This window comes from Lepisosteus platostomus, chromosome 14, assembly GCF_059453375.1.
Source record: "Lepisosteus platostomus isolate fLepPlt1 chromosome 14, fLepPlt1.hap1, whole genome shotgun sequence".
Classification (NCBI taxonomy): Eukaryota; Metazoa; Chordata; class Actinopteri; order Semionotiformes; family Lepisosteidae; genus Lepisosteus; species Lepisosteus platostomus.
This window is the reverse complement of record NC_142624.1, coordinates 18,095,868-18,119,123: the sequence shown is the minus strand read 5'-3', so window position 1 is coordinate 18,119,123 and position 23,256 is coordinate 18,095,868. Positions and strand designations below refer to the sequence as shown.

Here is a 23,256-nt window from a genome sequence, read left to right as displayed (position 1 = left end):
TTACTTAACAGTAATTAGTAATTCATGATTAAAGATTTGCCTATATTCATTTAACCTTCATTAGAAGTGCTTTCCTGGATTTTCAGTCTAGTATTCCAGTAGAGTACTCCTCAAACTTCTGGTTTTTGTCTTCACTGTCTCAACTTTGTCATTATGTATGTGTATCAACGCTGCTACAGGGAACCTTAAAGCATGGCCCCAGTTCTTTGTATGTGGAAGTAGTTCTGTTACAATGAATACAAATCAAAGGATTTTCATAAGCCTGACAACTTGATAAGAAGAAATAACTTATCTTTACTGTCAGCTTGCCCTAGGGAAAACAGGGTTTGTTTCATTTAGCAGTCTGTCAGTTTGGTACAGAAATCAGATTGAAAATGCCATAAAATGTATTAAAATATTTTCAGAATACATTTTAGTAATCTAGAAAACACATGCTGATACCTTGCAGCTAGAAAAGGTAAAACATTACATGAAAAATGTAAAGTACTGTGGGATTAAAATAGTTTAAAAAGAAGTGGTATCATATATTGCAGCAATTGTATCATTGTTTTAGATCTCAAGGCACAACATGATAAAGCCAGGAAGCCATATAGAAATGTCTATTACATAGCACACAGATTTTTCATATGCATTCCTACAATCAATTTTAAGATGCAAAATATAGCTGAAAATAAAGAAATTAGTGTTAAAATCTAATTATGTCTCATCTCTTAATTATTGCATGTGTTTCACAAGATTATTTGTATCTCTTACTATTGAGACTATCTGTATTTGAGTCAGTGTTTTCTCTTCTTCCCTGGGAAGCAATTAGGGCATGAGCTAGTATTACACATGGCTTTTGTAAACAAGCAGGTAGTTTTTATAGTCTACAAAATTTGAATAAATAAGCAGCTCTTTAGTCTCTGGAGGTACTTGTCAGAGGTTGGCTCATTAAAACAATTTCATATCTTTATTGAAAAAAAAAGAATGAAAAACACACAGTCCTAAAAATGTCAAACCCTTCATGCTAAAAATCCCTGTCATATATAAAGAAAAAATACATACACTGCAGAAAAAATACCACATTATGTAAAAACGCACAGTTATATACATAGATTTACAATTTACAGTTGGAACTGTACTGTTGAAATTCTGTGCTCGTTATGCCTCCTTTTTAATCTGCTTTGGCAGAAACATTGTGGTGTATTATCAGTTTTAATGTGGCTGGAAAATTAGTCACTGCCGGTCACTGATGTGTACAAGCTGCACGGAGTGTATAGATGCTGCTCAGCACACTCCAGGAGGGAAGCTTTAGATGCCTGGGAGAGCTTGTGCCATGATTATCATATTATACTTTATCTCTGGCGATTCTCTGTGTATGAAGGTATATATATTGCAGACTGTTGCCTTTGAGATGGAAATAACTGTCTTTTCAGAAGTCCCTAATGATTCCTTTCTTTTTGAACACACTGATTTCCTATGGTTGATTACATTGTGGTTTGAAACTCAGAGACTCCTTGACTCTCTTCAGCCCTCATGAAAGTATAGAGCTTTAATAACTTATGTCCAGAAATAACTTGTTTTTTTATATTTTGCCAATGTGTTCCTCAATGCATTTTTGATGCAGTATTACATTATTATTTTTGATGCAGTATTAGATTATTATTTTTGATGCAGTATTAGAATATTACATGGGCTATTAGATAGAGATACTGTAGCGAAAAGCATTTCTGGAGAACACGAAGACATTGGTCACTTTAGCTGTAAAGGACTATTTTATGGTTTGTAAAAGCCATGTTCATTTTAACAAGCAAATAAAAACGTCTTTATATAAGAAAGAGGCTCTTATGTTAATGGCCTAGAGTGGAAACAGCAAGTTTTATGATAAAGCCATGTACGTTGATAAAACATGCATTCATGCTGTTGTGCTATCCAGTTTTATCCATATCTGCATGCTGTTTTTCAGCAGCCAGAAAATGTATACTTTCAGAAAATATACTTTCTCAGATTTATCTTAAGGAGGCTAAAATGTTAAACCTACAAGAATGACTGAGGCTTAAACATACTCTGTGCTGTCTTGTTTGAACTTGCTCTTTTACATCACTTGAACAGATTTTCTGCTGCCCATCAGTAGATGAAGGCTGCACATTTAGAATTCCCCTTGGGATTATCAACAGTCATGAACAGAATTATCAGTTATACATTTTATTTTAAAGATTCTTCTTCATGAAATTCCAGTAAACCACATGCATCCTTTTTTAATACCATTTGAATTTGTCATTTTGTTAAATAATTTACTGATGTACATTTGTTTTTTCATGCAGAAGTGTTTTTTTTAAACATCTCATTTAGTTTGGGTAGAAAAAGATCCTGTGATCCATTCTACACAGAAAAGCTGGATGGGGTTTTTTTTACATGGATTTTTCAAGAAACATTTTCTAGAAGGGTTGGGCTCATAATTCAGGTTAAGATGACAAGGAAAAACAAATTTGTAATGTGAAGGGGTTACTCTTAAAAAGAAAATGGACCATTTTGCAAGAAACCCTCCAACTTAAAATCATAGATAGCATGGTCTGCTATAGCTTGGATTGTAGGCATCATGCTCTTGCAGGGTCTGTTAAGTCATCTCCCTTCTAGCGATTTTGCATGCAAAAATAATGAATTGTTGTGTTTTTGAGAGAGGAAGGAGTGATGGTGGGGGATAGCATAGTCCAGAATGCTGTTAATTTATTCAATCTCCTAGTATGCATTTCCTCCCCATAGCTAGCTGAAACAAAAACACCTACTCGTATCAAATATCTGGAATGTATAAAGCCAGGCTTTCAGGGATAATGGTATGAAGGGCAGATCAGACTCATAATTGTAAAAATGAAATAATAAAGATGAATATAATGAAATAAGATACTTCTGACCTAAAAGACTTTCAGGCTGCAGTTATATTCAGTGTTCTCTGTAAGAAATAATTCTTAGTTAAATTAACATCCTATCACGTAAAGGGACAAGTCTTAATTGAAGCCTCAGATCCTCAGATCAGTAGAATTACAGACATGGTTAAGAAAGGTGTGCCTTTAGTAACTAAACACAAGCATCAGTGTGAGCAACACAGTGGTACAATATAAGAGCTCTTAGTAACAATCCAGGTATCCCTGGTACAGAAGCATTTACAGACGTGGATTGTCAGTAGTTCCTTCTAGTTTTATTCTCAATGTTATAATAAATGAACAAACTTTTATTTTACAAACTTGGATGTTGAGATGGATTCTGCAGATTTCAATGAAGGATAAGATCAGAAATGAAGAAATCCATAGACGATGTAGGGTGGTGGATGTGGCTGAGAAGATGCGAGAGGCGAGGTTACAGTGGTATGGACATATCATGAGGAGGGACGTTGAGGAAGTAACAAAGAAGGTAATGGAATTTGAGGTGGAAGGTAAAAGAGGAAGAGGCAGGCCTAGAAAGAGATGGATAGATTGTGTGAGAAAAGATATGGAGGTATGTGAGTGAGGAAGATGTGCTCAACAGAGACAAGTGGAGAAGAGCAACCAAAGCAGCTGACCCCAGGACAGTCTGGGACTAAGGCTGTGAAAAAGAAGAAGAAGAAGAAGAAGAAGATGTAATCTGGTTCACAGCTGATGAAAAAATTCCCATACCTCAGCATCATTTAGTATTGCTAATTAAGTATTATTAATTTAGTGTAATTTGCAATATGCTTTCTCAGATTAAAGGCTTATCAGATGACATTTGTGCAAAGTACCACCTGTTCGGATTTTATATCTTCCTTTATGAATTACATCAGGCTCCATATCGAACAACTGGGGCTGGGTGGAGAAGCAGATGACACATTAAAACAGATCCCTACAACTGATGAAAACCGTTCTGAATTAAAATGTTTGCATTTTTTGGTTGCTCAGATCTCTGCTAAAATAAGATAATTGTGTGGGACGAAAAGACAAGAAGCGCTTCACAGATTCACAGATGTTTCAAAAAGACCTCTTTAGTTATTGCTAGGAAACAAACAACAATTGTGACAGCATTGCATTTGTGTGCTACAGCCTATTGGAGAAGCATGGTGCTTTTGTAAAGTTATCAGAACACATTCCAGTCTTTTCTTTTGATTTAGCTGTAACAAGCCATTGCAGAGCCTGTTTCTACTAAAATACTTAGAATGTCACAATCCAATTCAAAAAGAAGCATTAACTCAGGAACCAAAGACAGGAAATGCAACACACAACAAATAATGTATTAGTGTTCTGCAGCTGTACATGCCGTACTATATATGACTTTGTAGCATAATATTTGTGTCTTTTTTATGCTATGTCTCAGTTCAAAAACTGAAGAAAAAGGAAATCAGAAATGTTAAGCTAAATGTAAACTAGCAAAGACTTTAAGGTGATTACAGCACAGTGACCATTGTCTTCAATCTGTGTATTTGGGTGAAGTGCTATAACAAGCTCCTTTGACTGAGTCATTTGCTTTATGATTAGTGTCGTTGAATCACTTTTCCTCTTCACACCTAAAACAGGTACAAGGCAATAAATCCTGAAAAAAACATTTCACTAAGGATCATGATGAGCAAGAACCTTTTGTCATTTTTGTATTGATTTTATCATTGGCTGTTTAATATGGCAATAAAAATGCATATTCCAGTATTAGTCCTCATAGAAATACTCTTCTGTCTAAGAAGATAAAAGGCTGTGAGGTTCACATTTAGTTTGCATCTGGATTATCTATTTTTTATTTTTGCTTTGAGACACATGGACGGAAAAGGGGTACCTAAATAAAATGCGATTCACAAGACACAGCAAATGGCCCACTTTACAAAGCTGCAGACAGCTATAATCCTAATTCTGCAACTCTGCTGCTAACTTTCCTTAGTCTAGTTTGACGCTCTGCGTCAGAATGACTGAATGCATTTGTGATTAATGTTAGAATGAGATTTATTAGGACAAAGTTTATTTAACACGAGCCTGGTGGTTAGGCATGGATATTGTTATAGTGCACATATTAATGGCTTGGATTTTAAATTCAGGACTGAGTAGGTAAAAAAAGAAAGTTCATTTTTACTATATCAAACTGATATTCTTTTGTGTTTAGCCACTTCTAATGTCAGATATATTCATCCATAGTGTCTGATTGCAACTCTTTTTCAAATCTAAATAAATTGTACATGACATGTTACTCAAATGTTTGTTTTAATAAGCCACATCCTTCAAAAACAGCTTAAAAATTGAAGAGAAGTGCACACTCCAGCCTTTTTAATGAACTTGTTGCAGTTTTAAACCCATATACCCTCTCTTTATAGTGCCAGTTTAGTAACAGCAATAGTAAATGGCAATAATAGTAAATTTCCATTAGTTGTCTTATCTGCCTGGCATGTCTATTAGGGCCTGTCAATAAAAGTAGATTAATCTACCCTTTGTATATGTAGTAAGAATATTTTATTTTTATTTTATTTTAATTATGGTTACATGGTAGTCATACATACAGTAACAAATCTTTGTACCATTATTCCTTGGTTTGGCCTTATTATTATTATTATTATTATTATTATTATTATTATTATTATTATTTTGGCTTTTCTCGTTCCTGGGACTGCAGAATGTGTGCAAATGTGCTGCTCAAGCAACTTTACTGTTGTGTGGCCAGACTTCCTTGTCAAATATGATTAACGTAATTTGTGTGCTTAATTTAGGGTTCTGTAACAGAACAGAGTAGATAACATCCTAAGAAAACTGTTAAGGAAAGTTTAAATCTCTCACCCACAACATCATCTGTATACACAGTAATAGAAAATAAATAAGTGGTATGGATGTATGAAATTAATATTTGATTTGGTTGTGATACAGTGGTTCTCAGGTCAACCCATTAGGTGATCCAGTGAAAGTGAGTATTTTAATTCATTTGATCCAGTCTGCCAATACAGTTCTTATGCAGTTCCATACACATACGATGGCACAGAGAAGCACCCTTAACAGGAAAAAGTAACAAAGTGGGGTTTCCTGTACCCACCCTTTTTTTCCTTTTTGCTGCTGTTGTTCAGTTTTAAGTGTTAATCACCTCAGTCGGCATCATTCTATGGCACTATCAATAATGAGTTCATACAGTTCTGAAAAATGATATCAAACACCTTAAAATAAAGTCTTTTTAGTTGCACAGCAAGATTGCTTATATGCAGAGAACTGTTCCCTTGTGAATGGAACAAGCATTATTCAAAATCAAAACAATGCAGTGAAAGGTGATATTATAGTGCTTATCTTCATTCAGAAGACATGAATATTTGTAAGGAGTAAATGTAGAAGAAGGATATTTAGTTGTTAATTCCCTCTAATTATTGTCTTTCTTTTTTTGCTCTTATTTAGCTGGTTATACTATTATACAGTACATATTGTGGCTGCTTGCACACAGAGGTCTGATGTATTCAATGTTAAATAACCCTGCTGCAGTAATAAGTAATTTGTCCTCATTACTTGCACTGATTTGTAACTTGTATAACAGAAAAACTATTCTCTGTACGGAACAATGTCCTTGCCTAATAAGAAATGTTAAACATCAAACAGCAAGCCCAGGTTATCCAGGTATCTGTTTTAGTATAATGGAAAGCAACATGATCAATATAGCCTGTGTGAGGGTTTTTTTTTGTTATTTTTCCTGAGGGTTTGGTTCCAGTCATAGATGAAGGGTCATAGATGAAGTTACCTTGGTAGCCTCAGTCTAGCTTCCCAGCATGCAGTTCTTTAGATAAGACACCATCATTGTGTTGGCAATTGGTTGACATAGAGTCCAATCTGTACTTACTCATTCACCTGTGGTAGTTTTCTGCAACAGTGACAGACATCATGGCTGGCAACAGTAGACATGGCATGCAAAATTATTTAAGAGTTTCTTCGGGGATAAATCTATATTAAAAGAGTGCTCTAATAAATAATTCAGTATTCATATTCAGTATTCATTATGAACAACCATGATTCTAAATTAAACTAGGTCATAAAACAGAGGTTGTGTCAAAAAGCTTTTAATGTATTCATGACTCGGACAATGGTAGAATTGACCAAATTTGCCAACTTGTTTGTAAATTTATTTTCATAAGTCTCTTTTTATCTCCCCTGTATTAAATCTTATCACATTAAGCACAGCGTTAGCAGAGCTATTCATTTTTTTTTCTAAATTTTAAAGTTAATTGTCCGACTCACAAAACGTATTGTGAGAACTGCACAACGCTAAGGTTTGGTCCACTTTCAAATTGGACTGTGGACAAAGAGAATACAATTCAGAGATCAGTCACATCATGAGTGTCACCCAAGCTCACAACTTGCTTCTAAATGTTCCAGCATTAACTTTCTGGTATGTACTATACTTTATATGTATACCAAATTTAATTCCAACACGGTGAAAGGTTTTCGTAATACAGTATTCTGAAGAGACCAGCTGACATTCCAAGCACTCATTAACACACAGTAATTCTTTTTCTAAAGCCCTTGATGTTTACCTGCACCACATCTGTCAGTTCTGCTAGTGAGCTACAGGACAAAATGGCCAACTGAGGTGGTCAGGGAAGCACATAGCACATGGAGCCACTGTTTATAGGTCCACCTATAATATATTTATAATATGGCCTACCATATTAAAAACAATATTATTATTTCCTTGGTTTTGGGGTGATTTAGAAAAGTAATTCTAAAGAAATTGCATGGAAAATTGCATTAAAAATCAAAATAATCAAAATAAGAATGCTCAAATTAGTTAACTGTATATTGTGAGTCATTATGTGACCAGACTAGGGGTATAAGGATATAGGCTAAAAATCTGTAATGTTCTTTTTACTTTATAGTAAGGCAGTAGATGTAATCTTTGTGCTAAGGCTGAGTGAATTAATACCTTTGTGGTTCTCTATATAACGATGAGATGTTGACCTGTTCTGGAAACTATCTGCAGAATATTTATTTTATTTGTCTTGTATAATTTTGTGGATCACACTAATCATGACAAGGTGTTTTAAAATTTGTATAAATGTTCCAAACAAAATGAAATAAACTATGAGTGTGCCCTTATGTATAGTTTTATTGTTAGGCAGTTGGTAGTTAAAGACCCCTTTCTTTTGCCCAAATAAGGTTGTATTGACCTTTGTGAGTATGAGTGTTAATAAAACTTCTGTTTCCATACAAATTACAGCCTTATGGCAAATTGTAAGCAGAACAAGCTTGAATCTTCAAATCATCAAAGGGAGGCACAACAGTTGTGTACATAAGATGGGAAGCACAAACTCAGATCACTGACATTTCTTAAGACTGCTAAGTCAAGTGGCTGCCAGCCCTGAGTTTTCATGTGTGGGCTTTTGGCAGGAAAAAGTTCCCTGTGTTGTCAAGATTACAGCTGAACTAACTGATGTATAAATAAGGAACAGAAAACGAACCTGCTTCCTTGGAGAAGAGGAGCAGGGTTTATTAGAGCACTGTGGTTATTTATGAGAAATCCCGGGTATTAAGGCTGACACTTAAAAAGCCTAACCATAATCTTAGAAAATCCACACACAGCGACTTTGTTTATCAAGTGCTAGAATAAATTCAGATGATAATATACTATTCACTAGAGACTCTCTGAAGACTTGGTTTCAGCCAGAAATAGAGAATCCGATGCAAAGGGGGATTAGGGAAGCTGAGAGAGTTACTGGGATGGCAAAATTAAGGACACACATTCAGATAGTGGTTAAGACTTGAGACTTAAGGAAGCAATTTCAGGTGGTTGTAACTGATACAGTTTTTGTATCCATGAATATAAGAACATTTAAACCATGAATGAATCCAAAGTCATTGATTTAGTAGCAGGGAATTGACAACAAAGACACAAACTGTTAGCCTGGTACTTTCAGAATTATCACACAAAAGTATTATAAAGTAATGTGTAATATTTTGGGTTTGTGTAATTTTCCAGGTTATCAGTTTTGATGTATTTATAATATATTATAAACAATATTGATAATACTGTCTGATTGTATGCTATCAATTGGAATACAAAGTATTTGGAATTTATATTGATCTGAACCCATTTTTAAAGTTTTAACATTTGTAAACATTGTATTATATATTTAAATGAATATGCCCTGCATAATGTGCAAATTATGTTTCTTTGTAGAGAGTTTTCTCTTCTTAATCCCTGGCAATACAAGATCTTGTTCAGTAATTCTAGTGAATTTTCAGGCAAATGATCATTTTTTCAATCTGTCTGAAGCCTGGGACTTGTGCCAGTAGAATTCCCCAGACACAAAGTATTCTGGAAATATGTCTGGACTTTGGGTGAACGGCCAATTTGATTCCCCAAGAGGGATTCTAAATATCTTTATTTAAAAAAAGTTTAAAATGTCCGATACTACAGTCTAAAATAGTGTCCTTCACTTAGCATTTTTCCATCTTCAACATTCATTGGAAGTAATAAGACCTTATTTTTTTTTAAACTCAAAGATGGAGTAATGAGTACTGCATATGATCAAAGAATAACATTTAAAATACAAAAAATAATCATATGTAAGAAAAATGAAATAAATTGGTATAAAAACATTAAAATAGTTATCTATGCAAAGTTTCAGTGTAACTGCACGCATTGAGATTTCTTTGTGCACGTCTTCTTCAAATATAGCATTTTTTAACATACTGTGGCATTGAAATACTGAACTTTTCAAGAAAAGCTGTGGAGAGTGGCTAAGATGACAAATGGCTCTTTGCAGACTATCATTTTCTTCTAGTTTTCACATAACCAACAGCTCAATTTCCATTTTTATCTCTAAAGCACTCGATTTAAAGAGTCATCACAGTGATTTACCTAAAAGAAGTTAATTTAAGAGTCCAGTTAATTTAAAAAACGAACACAGAATAATATCAAGCTGTGCAACACTAGATAATGATGTAACCTTCTGTAACTAAAACTAGGTGAAGCAAAAAGATTATTCTGTATATTTCAGCTGCAAAAGTTTTTTTAAATGAAATATTTGTGTAGGGAAGTGTATGACACCTGAAGAAGGCTCCACAGCTGAAACATTGTGTTTCTTTTCTGCTCTTTTCAGCATGGAATAAACCTATTACTTGTTCCATACTCCAAAATAGGTTGCCATTTTGTAGGGGTTGTTTGTTAACATAAGAAAATAATTTTTATATATTACTTTTCAATGTTAAACTATGTATAATTTACGAAGAACATAATTAAATTAATATGAACACCACCGTTCCCTGTTTGCTTTCGAGTGTGACCCTTTTGGAACAGTGGTATAGGGACTATAATATACAGTACAAAGTGTTTCCAGACTTTGGAAATAAATACTCCACTTTTTATAATTAAAACAATACACATGTACTGATGCAAAATATTTCTTACAAAATTTGTCAGCTAAAAAGGTATCATTATGTCTCCCTACACATTTAGTGATTTGTTTTGTCAGCCCTGAATATATAGTGGACAATACACAATGATGTTAATTCTTAATCATCTGCTGTGTTCAACACAGAGTGCATATACTGTACAGAGGCTGTTGTTTCCATGACAGGAATCATGACAGATTACATTACAGGTCTCCCACCTGTGTGTTAGGATAATAATTTCAAACTTGTGTTTAATTGACTCTTGATTATAAAAGCTCAAAATGACTTGTTTACCCTCTTCCAAATATGTCAAATCAAAGCAACTAAATGAAACAAGTCTTTCCAGCCTGCTGTAGTAATATAACATGAAGTAGATAACAACACAGAATTAAAATGGAGATGAAAATAGAATATTCTATAATTCCCATAATGATTTTTCAGCATTTCAAAAACTTAAGATCCAAAAATGCTGGGCAAAGTTAGAAACTGTTTTATATCTGGTCTTGCCCTTTTCTGTTCAGTTGTCTCATTACGTTTCACCTTGTAAGCACTGATTAAAATCAGAGTTTGAAGTTACAGTACAGTAGCAAGGGGGATGCTCAGTCTTAGACAAAGTGGTTATTTCTGAACCACATTTTTCTACATTGCTGTTTTTTCTCCATCAAAGGCCATGTGAAAATACTTGAATCAGTTAAAAATCAACACACTCCATTTCCAGAAGGAGGAAGCGAAAGTGAATGAGGAAATCAATAGGGAGAAGCTGCAGCAAGAGAGACAGTGTACTCTTTAAAATGTGAAATCAGTTTACAATAGCAATACTGTAGCTGTACTTTAAAGGAGTGTAATACGACCTTACAGAGAAATTAATCAATATTCACAACTGCTGTGTAATCTTTTAAACTGGACCTTGCCACAATTGTTTTCTCACACTTCAGTTATTCACTGTATAATATGTGAAAGGAAAAGCTGTTTGAATCTTAGAAAAAATGTAATTCGTCCAACGAATGATACTAGATTCTAAAAAAGGACCACATTCTTTTACTGAGTGAGAATCATTTGATTTTAATAGAGACCGGAATGCTCTACAGCAAAGGGAAGAGACTGATTTTAAAAATGCTTGGTAGTAAGGAATTAAAGCTGCAAGACTAGAATTAAAGCAGGCCAGGGAATAAGGTTCTTTTCTGTAAGTAGTATGTGAGGAGATTAAGAGATGCATGTTGATCTCTCTCTGCTAGCCAGCTGTGACATGATTTTGCCCAACAGAGCAGGAGGAATCCCTCTTTTTGACAGGTGAACAGTCTTGTTTTAGAACCAGCAATACGAACTTTCACAGGTGCTCTAGAATCAGGTGTTCATTTAAAGGATTCTGTATACTGTAGCTGATATATATCTTTATTTTAAAAGAATTTTAAACTTGACCTTAATTTTTTGTTTATATTGTTTATAGTTTCTTTTTATTGTATTGAAAGCACCTTTTTTTCCTGTGAATGTTAATTTTCTGTTGTAATAATAATAATACCTGCGCTTGTACAATGTTACCTGTAAAATGTGAGAATCAGAAAAGTTATGCTGCTGGCAATAATAATTACAGTAAGCAGTATCTAACAGTAGAATCAGTGTGCAGCTGGACAGTCATACAACTGAAACAAAATATGCATTATGTTGGCAGTGTGATGGACAAATCTTATGTTGCATTTAAAAGTAGCTGAGCTCTTTTGTGCTCAGTGTGGTGAGGACTGGGTGTTTCTGGCATATTTTCATGAACAAGTTAAGATATATAAACGTTTTCAGTACAAAGACAGTGTGATATTTTTCTGCAGTATTTCAATATGTCTACCAGCCTATGACCAATTAACAGAAATTAATTTTACATTCATAGTATTATATCAAAAAGCAGGAGTATACACAGAAGTTTAATAAATTATATACATGAATACATTCATAAGAAAGACAAGATATACCTCTTTTCAGTGGCATTTTTATGCTGTACAAAAACCCAAGACCCAAGAGATGTTCAAGAGGTCTTGCTCTATGAGTTTTTGGAGTGCAAAGAACTAATTGCAGGCAAACAAATGCTGCCCTAGACTGCATTTGGGATGCAGTTCATAGTTGAAAACTCAAGTGATTAGACTGACAGACTGATCAAAGATGCACTGAATACAAGACAAATGGCTGAATGAATGGAAATAAGGCATTTGTAATAAAACCTTGGAATTCAAGTATTTGTGTTGCCTAGTTGTCCTGCGTGTCTCTTTCCATGTTTTATGGTTTGAAATAATGAATGCTGCAGCCTTTCTTGCTAAGAACACTTCCCTTTAGCTGCCAGGAGATTCCCAGTGTCAGATTCATTTTTTAAAAAGCACTGTCTCTTCAGACTTATACAAGGGCAAGAGACACCACAACAACAGAAATGTCTGGTTACATTTAAGGTTTGATAGAGCCAGTGCCTGTAAATATGACCTTCTGTCACTAGGATCATTTTCCAGTGGCACTTTCTGCAGTAAATTCAACATAATAGCCTAACCTTTTTGCAGTACAAAGGCATTTTTCTCCAACTCATTATACAAGGCTAGCAGGACATACATATTTATGTTCACTGGTAATGAGTCATACAGCCTGTGACCCTAAAGTAATTAGTTAGAAATGCTCCATCTGCAAAAGATGACATATATAAACAGGTCAGATCTCTTATTTCAGTTGAAAATACTTTACATTGGATGTCAGTGTTACTTAGAAGGCTTTTACAGTGCGCCTGTATTTGAACATAAGCTTTTTTTCCCCCTTTTTACAATACTTTTCCTATATTTAACTTTTTCCATCTTGCCCTCTTCTCTGTCAAAGGCTAAAACTGATCTTATATACATATAATTGTAATGGAAAATCATCAGATGTTTCTCTTAGGGCTCTAGGATAGACCTCTTCAATGCAGATTTACAGCAGGTGTAGTATTTCAAGGATGTCTCAGCACCCTAAATCTTTATTGCTGATAAATCTTTAACAAACATGTATTTGTGTTTTAAAAGTGGTCACCACTGGTCATAAAGAAAGGTCATATTTTTTTGTTTTGCTTAACAAAGAAACCCTAACATGCAAAGACCAACATTGGCAAAAACTGACCAGGATCTGTCAGAAACAGCTTACAAAACCTCTGTTATTAAATTCTGAAAACAAACTGACTTTATCATAGAGCCATCTTGGGGGCCTTCCATGACAGTCTTGCAGTTATAATGAAAAACAGATGGATTATCCAGGGCCTTATTAGCCTACACAGATCTTGCTGTACAGTTGTGTCTCAGTCGGAAAGTGCTGATGGAAACAGCAAAATAAAGGCTTGTGGATGGAATTTTACTTAGTGCACTTAGTGTACAGAAGCAAACGTGATCTGGAAATCTTCAATCATAGTTATCACCCTAACTACCAAGTATGTTCCATGGATTTTAAACTTCTGTTAAAATACTCTATTTTAGCGTAAAGGGGTTAAAACACAGGTTGCACAAATTCACAGAAGCCTTGAGATTTAACATTTGTGTTCAAGGAGAGTTACTGAATTTGTAGTGGAACTTGGGTGCACTGGGAATTGTGGTATCTGAAACAGCTTTGGTTTGTACATGGGGAATTTTCCTTTCAATGTAACTGCAGGCACAGTATTAAAAATTAATGACTTTCTATTAAATAAAATGTTGAGCCTAAATGGTCAAACCTCGGGTACACAATGGTTACCTCCACTGCAAATTACTATAGTAATGCCTTCAGCCTTAAGACTCACTTAATACACCGCATTGCATGCCAGTTCTCTGATTTTTTTTAAAACTCGAGAATAGAAATGTTCACCTCCCATAAATTCTAAATGGAGTTTTGGAATGTGTAAGAGGTCAAAGCCTGTCTCACCCATTTACCACCTATGTATGAGAAAAAATTGCAGTTTACCCAGTTGACCATTTAATTCCTCCCTCTACTCTAACTGAAAATTATAAATATACTGAAAATGTATCCAAGAATCTCTTGCAGCTGTTAAGAGAAGCTTCTTCTCAATAAAGCATAATGATACAGATTATACAATTTCTCCTCCTTAAATTAGGGTTTGTCCAAACTACAGAAAAATAAAGGTGTGTTCAAGCACAAAAAAGTGTGCTCACCTTTTCAATTATTTAATAATGGTCTTTTTAGTGAATGTGTAAGAAGATTTAGACAATGAAACATCATACAAATGCCAACAATGGAGCTTTCGTTGGTGATTCAGTTTTTTCCTCTCTTTCACATTTCTCTTCATATTGCTTCATGTAAACGGTGACTCTTTTTCTCTTCTGTAGGTAAATATGTCTACCAGCCTATGACCAATGTGGGTCAGCTGCCCAGCACCTCGGTCCCAGCCGCACCCTCTGACTATACCAATACCATCAACCTGTCTGTGTCCCTGACTGAACGCTTCCTCAAGACAGCCCCATGCTTCCAGCCACCGCCCTGCCCAGAGTCTCCCAAGTACTGCCTGATCTCTGAGCTCTTCATTGATGATTACCAGGTGAAACGCATCAATGGCAAAATGTGCTATGTACAGCGACCCTCACCTCAGGTGTCAGCACCTCTGCCTGCACAGGCACCTTCCCAACCACCTGTCCAGGGAGCCCGTCCCAGTTCAAACTACCAACAGACAATGTCAGCAGCAGCCCCTGGAGTCGGAGGCAGGGAAAAGGCCAGTGGGCCCAAAATGGACCATTGCTCCTCACCCTCCAGTTCTGAAGATTCTGGAATCAATGCACTGGGGCTGCACTACCTGGAGTCCTGCGATGAGGACACGGAGGATGAAGAGGAAGAGGAAGATGATGAGCTGAGCACAGATGAGGACTCCAGTCCCGGCAGCATTTGGGACCAGGACGAATGCACCCTTCTGTCCCCTTCAAAATCAACTGTGGAAATCATTGAAAAGATAGAAACGACTGTTTGACCCCTATAACCCCACTTTCCCTGGAGGAGATGCTGTTTTTAGTTTTACTACCACTAGTTTTGTAGTTAAAAGACTTGTGAAAAGTCTGAAGAATTTACCAAAATATTCTAGCTCATATATATTACTCAACTCCAAACAGAACAGACCTCACTGTGCTTATGTTGCTTGTCATGTTTGCGCATTTGCCTACTGAGATTTTATTTCTGGATATACCTCTTTCTGTCCTTTTGTTTTATTTTCCTGTATCCACAATTCCAAGCATGGTTTGTTTAATATGGATTTTTAGCATGGTCTCGTACTTCATACCAGTGATAAGATGTCATAGACTGTATTCAAAAGTAAACAAATGTATGTATATGACCAAATTTAAACTGTAAACTGTTTTGCACACTTGTCAAGAGGCTTAATACCACTCATCATTTACTGCCACTGTGTTTTGAACTTTCCCTGAAGAAAGATGACATAGTAAAGCAAACTGAATGAAAAGAACTTGAAAGAGATTAGGAAAAAAAGGCGCAACGTCCAGAGAACCATCATTAGTTATATCTGAATACCTGCTAAATCATGCATGTGGCATGGATACATTAATGAGGAATGTTAATGAAATGTAGCTTAATTCTTCACAGAGTTTAACCTGATTTAAGGCCACAACCTTTCTATTTAATTAAGAAGCAATAAAAAACATGAGATGGTGTTAAAGGATAATGTATTAAGGCATTCTGTCTATTTGCTGTCCATACAGTATATAATATGAACACAAAAAGTAGTTAATCAATAATAAAAACAACTTACCCATTCAATATCACTGATAAAATAATTTTGGGATTTTGTTTCAAAGCCAAACATATCTGATTTTGCAATCTACGAGAGGGCGATTCACCTCACAATTGCTTGTCATGCTTTAAGAAATGCAACATGTATTTTATTACATCAAGGAGATGCTTTTGCCTTTGTTCTCTCTCATTTGTCTGCAGCAGCAGCAGAACATTTGAAACGACTGCCTGCGGTGTCTCCATTGCAGAAAAGTAAAAGCCTGACTGGCATCTAAGATTTGTGCTTTTACACAACCAAGGACCCAGAATGAAATGAAAATGTCAACCCACCTGCTGATTTGAAGATCCTGTTTGTTTGTCAAAGGCTTTTGAGTGTAACCAATGGAAACTTGCTGTCAAGCTTTGTGTTTGGAGATTGTGACTGGCAAAAGTGTCAAGGAAGTAAAGGATCAAGGTTTCTTCCCAGTGGATTGGTGAACACTGGTTTGAGGTTGGGATACGAAGCAGATGACCTTATTGGCAAACAGAGATGACCAAAGGCAGAAACGGCTTTCTCTGGATTGATGACACCACCTAACCCAGGCATGCAGGGAAAACTTAAATCAGAAAAGGAAGATTTTATTGAAAACCCTCAAAGGAATAAAAACTTCAATAAATGGAAATATGCATGAAAGCAATTAGTTGGAAACCGAAGTTTATCAACTGGCCTGACATGAAGAAGCTGACCAAATTAAAATGATACACTAACAATTTCAAAGACAACACCAAATGTATTCTCCAGTGTTGCCTCTAACATAGATTATTAACAGTATACAGTATGTGCACAAAGCTTTTATCAGGAAAGAATGAATGAACCTCCAGCATCATTTTAAACTAGAATTTTGTTCTCCTGAATTGGCAGTTCTTAGATTGTTACTGCTGATCATTAAAGATCATCTGTAAGTGAAAAGTTATACTTTATATGAGAATATTTAATCTGATTTATAGAGACAAATTACCATTTCAGAACAAAGATACATAGCTCCCAGTGCTTAGTAGATAATAAAACATGGAAAGAATGGTGGTTGTGTAAACCAATGTATTTTTTACTAAATTTTCAGGAAGGACTTTCAAGTCTGCTGGACATGAAAATCTCAATGATGGGGTTCTTGATCTTCTTTTATGGTGATTCTTAGTTGTTGTTACTATTATTTTCTTATAAACAAATATGAAATATTAACCGTTTTTTTTCTTTATTTTTGTAGGAACTCTTATGGCTTTCAATTTTCTCCCTGAAGAATCTTGCTGTGATAGATATAATCTGAACTCCACACATTTTAATGCTGTAAATAATATAAAATTAAGATCTGAAGAAGTATTCCTACTGTTTTTTTCCCTGAATTTCTCTGTAATATAAAATGAAAAGTATAAAAACTTAATAGCCACACAATAACAGATAAGATATAACAGACATACTATCTTACATTAAGTTGTATTAATGATGTGAAGCAAACAAATATCTTTTTCAATATTTTTAGAATACGACATTATGACCTGTAGACTCGTCTCTTAAATGATACCAAATTCATTGCATATTGAAACACTATACTAACTTGCCTATTCCAATGTACTTCAAATAGTCCACTGGCTGAAACACATATCCTTAAAACATAAGGGCACTTCAATAAATAAGGTAATAAGACCTCTCATGGTTAGAACTGAGTTTCCCTGGTGGTTTTTCTATACTTAGGACACTATAAAACTGTAGGCTAAAAGCTCCATGTCTCTGTGGTGACACCAAGTATTGGTGAAAATGCTGCCAAACACCATTATTTGCAGCATAATTTGTATGCAAATAGTACAACAAAGATTGAAGTTCAGCACTGGCTCACAAAGTGCAGAGACCCAGATATCATGTTATCGGCAGATGGCACACCAAACCAACTCTTATAAAGTCCACCTGGATGGGGCTTTCCTTGTTGAATTTGGCATGTTACCACAAAAAGGTGCAATTCCTTCAGTGCATCTGAAAGAACAAATACTGTACATGCAGGATTATTACATATTGGTCCACACCCTCCTAGCCCTTTCCTGGAAAACATCTCTTCTATCCTCTGTCCCTTCATGAAGCACCTGTGAGAAGATCATTTGAAAACAGCAGGTGTGTACATCTATAGGCTCTGAGAGCTTGACACTGAATTGTCCAATGCCATATTCAATATCTCGGTGTCAGAAAAACTACCAATGCCTTATATTATGATGGTAGTGCCTTCTTATTGTACGTGTAGCTGTGTACAGATAAATGCATGACAATTTGACCTTGTTACATTGTAAAACGTAATAACAAGTAACAATGACAGTGAAAATTAGATGCATTTGTGGATAGCAAGGTCCACCTTGCTAAAGGACATAAAGGCTAGGACCTTCATGCAGAGTGAGCTGTTAACAAAATGGTAGCTGCAAATATGGATTCTTTGTTTTTAGCAATTACACCGTACATTCAGTTGACAATATACTGTACATGTCACAAACACGGACTGAAATCTGTGTCAGATCTTGTAGAAGACCCTATGCGATGCGGTAAGAGCTGGAGAAAACAGGAGGCGTGGTAAAAAGGAACACACAGGTGTTAATAGTGCACAAAATAATAGTGACAGTCCGTGAGACAGTGTACGGGGAAGACAAAACGGCATCCAAATCCAAACAGGTCCAAGGGCAGGTCATCCAAATCCAAACGGGTCCAAGGGCAGGTCAAAGCACAGTCCGAGAGTCCATCAACTAGAAATCCATCCTGGGACGCGACAAAGTTAAAATCCCCGGGAGGGGGGAGCACACGGACAAACGAAACATGGAGGTCCAAGGGTGACGGGGCGAGATCCTCCAGACCCCGGGCTCAGGAAGCGGGAGGTGTCGGGGATGAGGCCTATGCCCTCAGGAGACGGACGTAGGGTTTCCTGGTGCTAGGCGGGCCTCGCGACATCCTACCCTAATGATGAGCCCTGAGGACTGGAGGAGCTGGTCTTTAAATAATAACACTAAAAGGGTACACCTGGAAAGCTTAATCACACGAACAATAATGGGAGCAGTGGAGCGCCCTCTAGGAAGGGATGTCGGGCGTGACAGTACATGATAGGAAATTATAGGAAAATCACTTTAAAATGTGTGTTTCAAATGATACTATAAAACAACAATAAAAAATGGTTATGTACTGTACATTACACACAGGAATGTGTTACAGGAAACCGGTAATTTTCCTCTAGCACACTGAATTACATTATGCACAACCTCATTCCTTAATTTCATAATTCAGGGTACTCAGAATCAATCAATCAAACACTGAAGTCCAAGGACACTGAAGTGCCTCTTTTTCCTGCTAGCATGTCACTGATAGAGTATTGTCAAATTATGCAACAACTGAAATAATTATAGATTTTAAGCAGAGTAACTTCACATAAGGCATGTTTTATGGTATAGTTACTGGTTCACACAACAGTAATAAAAACGCCAAGGAGAAAATAAAATCGAAATATTGTCCTATGGTTTCAAAAACTAGATGGTTTAAAAATTGGAATGTACAGAATGATTTCTTATCCATCTAACCATTATTCGCACACCAAATTATTTGTATAAATTTAGGAGTAAAAGGTTTTCATAGTGCTAAATAATGATGGGAAATTGAATCTGGGAAAGTAAGCATACCTGAACCTTTCACAACAGCTGTTAATCAAGACATCATAATACATTGTCAAGGTTGGAAGTTCTGTATGTTGGTGTTGGCATGAAAAGACAACAGAATTGTGTTGAAATCTGATATTTTTTTAAATCTGAAGTTAAAGAAAATCAAGTTAACACAGGCTTCAGTGCTTAATGATTTTTAAGTATTAATCATAGTACTGTCAAAACTGACTAACAATATTAACTTTCAGTCCAGTAACTATTATTGTCAAAACTGGGATTTCTGCTGACCATTCAGGCAAGGATTCATCATCTATTTTTAAACTCTGGAACAAGGTTATCCACTCCTGATCCTAAAAGACTAGTGCGTCTTCAGGTTTTCTGTCTCTTTGATGTAGCAGCACTTCAATAATTACAAGAAGTGGCTAAATTTGTACACTAAATTGAAAACAAGCTGATTTAGGACATTAGGACTGGAATTGAGTGTAGACTTGCTGGTACTCTGGCCCTCCAGGACCAGGACTGGGCAGCCACTCTCTGGAAGCTCTCAGCCCTAATCAGCACACAGCACTGTGAGGATCTGAAGGTTATACTACACACCTGCACTGCACATGACACTCATTCTACAGTAATTGCTTATCAGCACCCCCAAGACCATAGGCTGTGAGAGTTATCCAGCCATGGTGTTGAAGCAAATGGCTGGGCTTCTTTTAAGAAATGGGAAGATGAGATCTTTTGATAAATTAGCTACAAACTAATTGTTTGTAACTAACTCTTGTTTGTAACCTTTCTTATGTTTTCAAATAACACATTAAGGCACTATTACTTAAGTAATGGTTGGAGTAATAGTTTTTTAATAAAAGTTAATTGAATTAATGAGTACATTTTCCACATGCTTCTGTGTTAACTGGCAAACCTTTATGGCCATCACAGTGCTGATGATGTTTGTATTCACTTATTTTATGCCACATATATTTAATGATTTCTATGCTTCACTACAAATCTGGACTACAGTATGTTGCTCTGTTTTCTTGCCTCAATAAGCACTTTACAAGAGGTAGCAAATGGATTTAAATATCAAGTAAAGGAGAATGAATTTTAGTTTTCGTTCTTCTTAACTGCTCTCTGTAGGCTTGTATTGATTCTTTGAGTCTCTATCAATGTCTAATAAATCTAGAATCAGAAGGCAGTAACTTAGTATAAAAAATAAATGTATTCGGATAATGTTTTCAGTGTCTATGATGAAATATTGTGGAACAGTAATTCATGGAATGAAGAAATTATATGCTTTGAATGCCTTCAACCGCTAAGATTTGTAGGAAAATGAGCTGATCTGATGGTTTCATTGTTGTATCCCAGCAGGACCTCTCTTGGATAAATGTGACTAAGCAGGAACTACATTAACTGAAAAGAAATAAATTTAAATATAATCTTTACATGCAGTGGTGAATAATGAGAGGGTAGTTAAAAGAGATTTTCAGCTTGATTTTGAGCTTCTACCCTTAAAATATGTTTTCTGTTCCAGAGATAATTTGAAATGGGTTAGTACTTGTTAAAACACATTAAATGCAACATGGGATAAGCTGTCTTTACCTTCCTTTTAAATCCACAGAATTTTCAAATGCCAATTATCAATGAATTTAAGAATGTCTGCTAAAATAGAAAGGTTATATATGTTATATAAGGTTATTACTAATAACCCTTTTAATTCTCTACATTTTACAGGATAATTTCTCTCCTCATTGTGTATTCATGTTATATAATAATGGAGATGTTAACATCCACAATTTACCAGCCAAGAGTAGCATGAATCAAGTGACAAAATCACATCTTCTGAAACTGAGTAGGATTAAATCAGCTACACAACAGTCATTTATTTTGATTAATTTCAAATTCATAAAATGCAGTTCTAATCAGTCAGTATTTTTAAAGCAGAGATATTCCACATTTCAATAACAGATTTCTACTCATTAGTAACTTCTACTAAAACAAATGGACAATGAAGTGGGGATCCAACCACGTAATATGGTTTTAAACTAGTTCCTCCCACTATTGAGTGATACATGCAGACCCAGTGGTATACATTTTAAAGATGAAGTGCACTCATTATGAATGGGAAAGTGCTACAGTATGTTACTGACTTTTGCTGAGCTGCTATGTCAATGGGACTCTGCAATGTCCCTCTGGTCTGCCCAGCTTCATCTCTAGAAGCTGTGGATAAGATTTAATCTATGTTAAGTCTCATCGCTAACCTGACAATATGCTCATAAAGCCTTCTACAGTGTTTATCATTTAAATTGCCTTGGCCTGTTCTATTTTCTGCATACATTCTGGATATTATTGGCCATGCTTTCTCATGAAAGATCCTTAGTTCCTCAGGCTTTTTTTTTCTTTTATTGGCATCTTACTGGCATTTCTATCTAAAAGACTTTTTATGTGAGACTTCAATCACAGAGGGCTATCAATGTCTCCATCATGTCAAGGCCCTTTGAGACAGATCTGCTTTTTACTAGCCTCCAGTGAGTTGCCCTACCCAACAGTTGTTGGATAGCAGACCTGAATACCCAACACCGTGCCCTTGAGCCACCAGCCTCAGAGGTTGGCATCATCAGTGTGTTGTCCTTGACTCACTGATATTAGACCAGATATTGTACTGAAGAGCACTCATTTCTAACTATGGGTTAGTTAGGAATAGCCAACCTAATTGACCAGCTAGTAGATCATTTGTGCCATATTTTAGGTCTACTGCCTCTGGCAGCATTGTGGCAGGAGCTGGATTCCATTCTGCACTGCAGTAAACTCCATATAGTGCTGTTCCTTTAGGCTTGGGTTCACAGTCTTGATCAACTTCCTGTCTAGCCAATTGTGACACTAGACTAATTTCCTGACATTGGCACATAGAGCAGTAGGCTTTCTGGACTCTCTGGAGATCTTGTTTCTTTGAATCTGATTCCTGAACTGGGGATGCCAGCAGACCTAGCTCTGGCCCAGGCACTAGTCTGCACTCCAGTGTACTTGTGAAGATTCCACCTGGCAAAGTCAGGGACTCAGTACTCTCTTGGGAACTTCCTTTGGTCTTGAGAGTCTTCATGCTGACTTTCTTTGAACTGTTGGACATGTATTCTGTGCTTCAATACCTTTATACCTTTAAAGGAACAAGTAATAGGTTTATTCCATTCTGAAAAAAAGAAGAAAGAAAACACAACGTTTCGGCCGTGGAGCCTTCTTCGGGTGTGAGAAAGACAAAGCGAGAGGTGGGAGCAGGGGACAGAAAGAGAGGCCAATCAAGAGGTGTGAAGTCAGAATAGGTGTAGAGAGGTATGAAATGAAACCTCCAATGAAGGTTTCTCCAATGGAGAAAATTTAGAAGAAAAGTAGTCTGTCGTTAAGAGAAGGGGGAAGGTATAATCCTAGCTGCAGGATAATTCTTGTTTCTGTAGTCTTACTGATGTATGAGTTCGGAAGCCTTTCCCAACAGCCTCATGAGACCGCTGGTTGAAGGTCTTCCCCCATACATCAAGGACACCAACCACGCGCTCCAACTTTTTAATGATTTCCAATT

General features: G+C 36.0%; 1 protein-coding gene and 1 long non-coding RNA gene across 3 annotated transcripts in view; both read left to right on the top strand.

The window, feature by feature from the left end:
* Window positions 1-17,394, top strand: part of LOC148648920 (UPF0524 protein C3orf70 homolog A-like) — a 34,409-nt gene extending 17,015 nt beyond the window's left edge. Inside the window, exons 2-3 of one of the 2 annotated variants that reach the window (XR_015926564.1) lie at window positions 14,636-17,204; window positions 17,285-17,394. Coding sequence is in view for 1 of the 2 variants with exons in the window: in XM_088607293.1 (XP_088463419.1) it covers window positions 14,636-15,267 (632 nt within the window). In the remaining variant the exon portion in view is untranslated. Of the gene's footprint in view, window positions 1-14,635 lie in introns of both variants that reach the window. The other variant, XM_088607293.1, reaches the window with a different exon arrangement.
* Window positions 17,395-18,616: 1,222 nt separating this feature from the next.
* LOC148648919 (uncharacterized) lies at window positions 18,617-19,232 on the top strand. Its single transcript, XR_015926462.1, has 2 exons — window positions 18,617-18,738; window positions 18,770-19,232. It is a non-coding gene; the product is annotated as an uncharacterized LOC148648919 (long non-coding RNA).
* Window positions 19,233-23,256: the final 4,024 nt, after the last annotated feature.